Below are 4,969 nucleotides of genomic sequence, written 5' to 3'. Positions count from 1 at the left end.
GGAGCACTTATACCGTTATAATTGAATAATGTTTGTGAAAAGTAACTATCATAAAAATAAAATATACAATATAATAAAAAAATTTATTTATTTTTCAAATGTGTTATCGAATTATCAAAATTTAATATTTTTATATTATTTAATATATTTAATTGTTTGATCATATGATAAACGATAAATATTAGCTTTTTTATAGGAGAAAATATAAAAAAAGGGTACATAAATTTTGTGTCCGAATAACTTTTTCTCAAGTGTTTGTTAATTACAAGGGTATAAATGCTCAATTCTAAAACCTGTGAATCTTTTGTTGTTTCACTAATCCTCAGGCGTGTCCATGCATTAACAAACATCTTGAAAATTATAATAAACAAAGCACGTGACAAATGTCGTAAGGAGCGTGCACACACGCGTTTCAAACATACCGTGGAGACTGGTGACGATATTTCGCAAGTCTTACAGCTTGACATCGCACAGACGGTCTCCTGTTTCACAGCACAAACTATAAATCGACACGCGTGCGTTACCATTCAAACACGCCTTTACACTCAGCCGCACAAAATATCCTGTTTTCCTCACTCCCACAACAATACACTAAACCTCAAAAACCCTCCTGACTTCCGATCTTCCCCCTCCGTTTGACCCTCAAAGCAACCGTTTTCTTGCAGGAACGGCTCAGAAATGAAGATACAGTGCAACGTATGCGAGGCAGCCGAGGCCAAGGTGTTGTGTTGTGCGGACGAGGCCGCGCTCTGTTGGGAGTGTGATGAAAAGGTTCATGCTGCGAATAAGCTAGCGAGCAAGCACCAGAGGGTCCCACTTTCTTCTTCTTCTTCTACTCAAATGCCCAAGTGCGACATTTGTCAGGTGTTTTTTTGTTTTTTAAATAAATTTGATTTTGGTTTGATTATTGATCTTGTGGCTTATGCTCACATGTTTGTTTAGTTGCTGAGAAATTTTTGAAGTGATAAAAAGTTGGGAATATGTTGTTTGGAAGGCCAATTTTGTTATATGGTGTGAGCGGAGTTGAATTGAGGGTTTTATTTGTGTTTCTGTTATATGCTTTGGTTGTATCGATGAATTGGGGTGGATAATTTTTGTTCTGCGGATTATGTTTTGTATCTCTTGTGACTGGATTTTTTGGGATTTGATTGGTTTAATTAATCATATGATGAGGTTTTTTGGGTTTTGACGGGCGTACAAGTGGGATTCAATTTTAGAAGCTCAACAGTAAGGTTGATTGGGGAATATACATTGATTTGCTTCCTACAATTCTTAAAGATCTCTATTTGTAGCTTGAAGTGTGTTAGCTACAACTTGTTTCGATGGAAGGCTTTCATTGATTGTGGATGTTTTGCACTAATATTGTGAAAATTCTTAAAAATGTGTATTTTGTGCGGAAGTGAGTGTGTGATTGTAATTACTCTTTGATGTCTCTGTTGTTAGTTAGCATCTTTTTCTTTGTTTCTCGCTGGAGAGAAAAAAAATAATAATAATGACATTGGCATCCTGGCAAGTAATCCAATTTTATTGTTCTTGGCCCAAGAACATGATTTAAATTTGAAAAAGAGAGAGAAGAAGTTACCTTCAAGTATTAAAATTGAGACAATGGACAAAATGGATAACAAGGTTTGCATTTTAAGTTAGTTAAGTTTAACCGTCTAAAAATAAATTGAGAAGGGACTTGAATGTTGGCAGACCATGACTTTATTTTGTTGTAACTTCCAAAGACATGTAGAGGTGTGTATATGGAGTGAATATATGGTTTAATTAACTTTGTTGGTTTTGATTTTTCAAATAGGTGTATTTTTCATTTTGATTAACTTTGAGAATCCTTGCAGGAAACAGCTGGCTTTTTCTTTTGTCTACAAGATCGGGCTTTACTTTGCAGGAAATGTGATGTTGCCATACACACTGCAAATACCTTTGTGTCTGCTCATCAGAGATTTTTGCTTACCGGCGTGAAAGTAGGTCTTGAAGCAGCTGACCTTGGCGCCTTGTCTTCTACAGTGAAGTCAACTTCGGGGGAGAAAAATTCAGAAACAAAATCCCACTGTGAGTCTAGAAGGAGCTCCCTGATGCCATTAGCTGGTGAATACAAAGAGGTTTTACCTGCAAATGCTGGTGGAATGGGGGATTGTGTGACAACAAGAGTATCGTTTGCTGGGGGCTCTGCAGCTGGAAGCATACCACCGTGGCAAATGGATGAATTTTTTGGACTTCCTGAATTCAATCAAAATTACGGTTACATGGATAATGGATCATCTAAGGTATGTGCCATTTCTTTATATTAGTAATATATCATTTGGCACTAGTGTGGAGGTCAACTTGTTATATTAATAGGTTTGTTGCTTCATGAATGACAAAAGTAGTTTGCACTAGGATATTTGTCAAAAGGTATCCCTAATGCTGACATTGATATCACAGAGTAGTGTTGACTCAGATACATATCACAATCTCTCTCGCACAAATGCTGCATGGTTAGGTCATGACTTGTAGAAGGGAAGAAGTTCTGGGAGGACTTAGTTGGCTACATGGCCTGGTGGTGACATCAGTTTTTGTGTTGCCGGTGATGGAGATTTTGCATTGTGATAGTCAATATTGTAGGTAGCATCTAGGTCTGCCAATGGCATTGTAGCAACAACTTTGTAGTAATATATCTGGTTGATAACGACTTAAATTGCGAAGCAAACTCTTGAAACAGCAACAATTTAATCTGCTCTGTAGTTTTTGTAGTGATACCTAGTGTCTGGTTGGATCTGTTTTCATTTGAAGGTTAAAGGTGATCTTCAAAATTGGAATAGAGACTCCTTTTTATCCTGTCGGGAAAAAAGTCTTTCTGGTGTTATTTTTATTTTTTATTAACTTAAAGAAACAATCAAGGCTTTAGTTGCTCTACTTCTCATAGGTTTATGTTGTTTTCTGTGGTTCTGGTGCTCACATGTATCAATTGACGTTCGATAGCCTGTGTGACACAAATTTATAAGTCATAAATGAGAAGGAAGGTGTCCGCCTCTGATGCATGGAGATGGCAATTGAACTCATCACTGTCATGATTTGGCCATGCCAGATATAAAACACAGGACATATACATGATACACAAATGATGAATTACTTCTGTGTCAAATAGCATTGTCCTGTGTTTTCTTAAGTTTTTTCTCATTGATCAGATGCATGCACACACGTGTAAACATTATTATATATATAGGCCAATTGTCTTGACTTCTCCTCTGCATCATCCTATTTCCAAATCATGTAAATGTTGATAATAAATCCATTATAGATTTGAAGTGGATCTAGGCATCCTTTATGGTACATGTGCAGGCATATCTCCATGCCTTGTCCTTGACCATCTGTCCTTTTGCAACTTTGAAGTGTCCTTGGTTCCTGGTATTTGACCTGGAAAGGAAGTAAATTGACCTAACCATTCAACTGTTTTAATTATGGTAATTTATTCCTTAAGTACCTAGTATATTGACACTGTCTTCCAACATCTAAAGTTGATACAGCTGACAATTTTGGTTCTTTTGTGTTGGGTATTTCCAGACTGATACTGGCAAGCGTGGAGACTCTGACAGCTCCCCAGTCTTAAGATCTGCTGAGGAAGAGCTAGACAATGATGAGTGCTTGGGTCAGGGGCCGGAGAGCTCCTGGGCAGTGCCACAAATTCCTTCCCCTCCTACAGCCTCGGGGCTCTATTGGCCAAAAAGTTCGCCGAATCTATATGATACCACAGCATTCGTGCCTGACATATACAACTCAACCATTCAAGACCCCCACCACAATCAGCATCATGGCCCTGCAAAAAGACCGCAGTTGGGGTTGTAACCCTAGTGACTTCCAAAATCACGTTCGATGTCTCAGGTTCAAACTTCACTTCGGCATGATTTTTTTGCCTAACTTCTCTCCCTCCATTTGCTGTTACAAATTGTTCACTGCTCTCTTATTCCTGATGGGGTTTTGAGAAGAAAGTAAAAATAAGTACATGGATTTGAAAAGCAAGTTCTTTGATTTGGAAGTTACAGCTATAGTGTCTAGTTACCATAGTGTTTAGTCTCTATAGATTCTTAAGACAAAGTTGTAGTTTTTGTGGTTTCAGTGCATCTACTTGATGAAATTGCTTAACTGTGTTTATATCTTCTTATTACTGGTAAATTATACCAAATAGTTACATACTTTATCTTCTAATATCCCATGTTTATGGATTTTTGCCCTTTTGTGTATTGGTGATGTTTATTTTGTATGCATTCATTTTGAAAGTTTAGTAGTTCTTATTTCCGTTTGACTGGGTTGCCTACTCTTCTATCAATGAGGTATGGGTTAAGTGAAATTCTGTCTTGAGGTTTCCGAAATAGACAAATACATCGTTTTAGGAAGAGATAATTACATCTAATGTATCGCATAAACTATCTAATTTTGTAAGAAAGCTGATACAATGCTCTTAGAGAAAGTTTTTGATAGTTTTAAAAGAACTTTTGATAAGTATAGAATATATAATATTTTTCAAGAACAGCAGAATTATTTTATATTAAGCGATCTAGATAAATTAAATAACCTTTTCTTAGGTATCGTAAGATTACTTGGGTAATCTTTTTTTGTTACAATTCTATCTCTTATTAATAAAATTTTAAGACAATAATGTATTTATTTTTAAATTTATTTGCATGAATTTTGCTTTTACCATTTCACCCTAATTAATTAACTTTTTGGACAAAATTACCCTTGAAATCAAAACAAATTTCAGTTTACCCAAGCCATCATCCTTACCCATCTGCTATTGCCTGTCGCCAGCCAAACCATCGTGATTGGGAAGTCTTCGGAAGTCATTTGGAGTCGCCGTGAGCAGTCCACCATGACTGGGAGGCCTCGATATGGCCATTTCTGGCCATATTGAGAGCAGATCTGGCCGGAAATGGTCGGATCTATTTTGGCCATTTTCAACCAAATTGATGCGGCTAGACCCTTGGCCTTT

The 4,969-nt window shown here is 36.8% G+C and overlaps 1 protein-coding gene across 1 annotated transcript; it reads left to right on the top strand.

The window, feature by feature from the left end:
• The first annotated feature begins 542 nt into the window (after nucleotides 1-542).
• LOC116146946 (B-box zinc finger protein 22-like) lies at nucleotides 543-4,264 on the top strand. The gene is made up of 3 exons (XM_031432376.1): nucleotides 543-864; nucleotides 1,839-2,267; nucleotides 3,544-4,264. Exons 1-3 carry the CDS (start codon nucleotides 679-681, stop codon nucleotides 3,823-3,825), a joined length of 897 nt encoding a protein of 298 aa, XP_031288236.1. The 5' UTR covers nucleotides 543-678; the 3' UTR covers nucleotides 3,826-4,264.
• The last annotated feature ends 705 nt before the right edge of the window (nucleotides 4,265-4,969 follow it).

Source organism: Pistacia vera, unplaced genomic scaffold (assembly GCF_008641045.1).
Source record: "Pistacia vera cultivar Batoury unplaced genomic scaffold, PisVer_v2 Contig485, whole genome shotgun sequence".
Lineage (NCBI taxonomy): Eukaryota > Viridiplantae > Streptophyta > Magnoliopsida > Sapindales > Anacardiaceae > Pistacia > Pistacia vera.
Note: the sequence above shows the minus strand (reverse complement) of the source record. Positions and strands in the feature narration are given on the sequence as shown.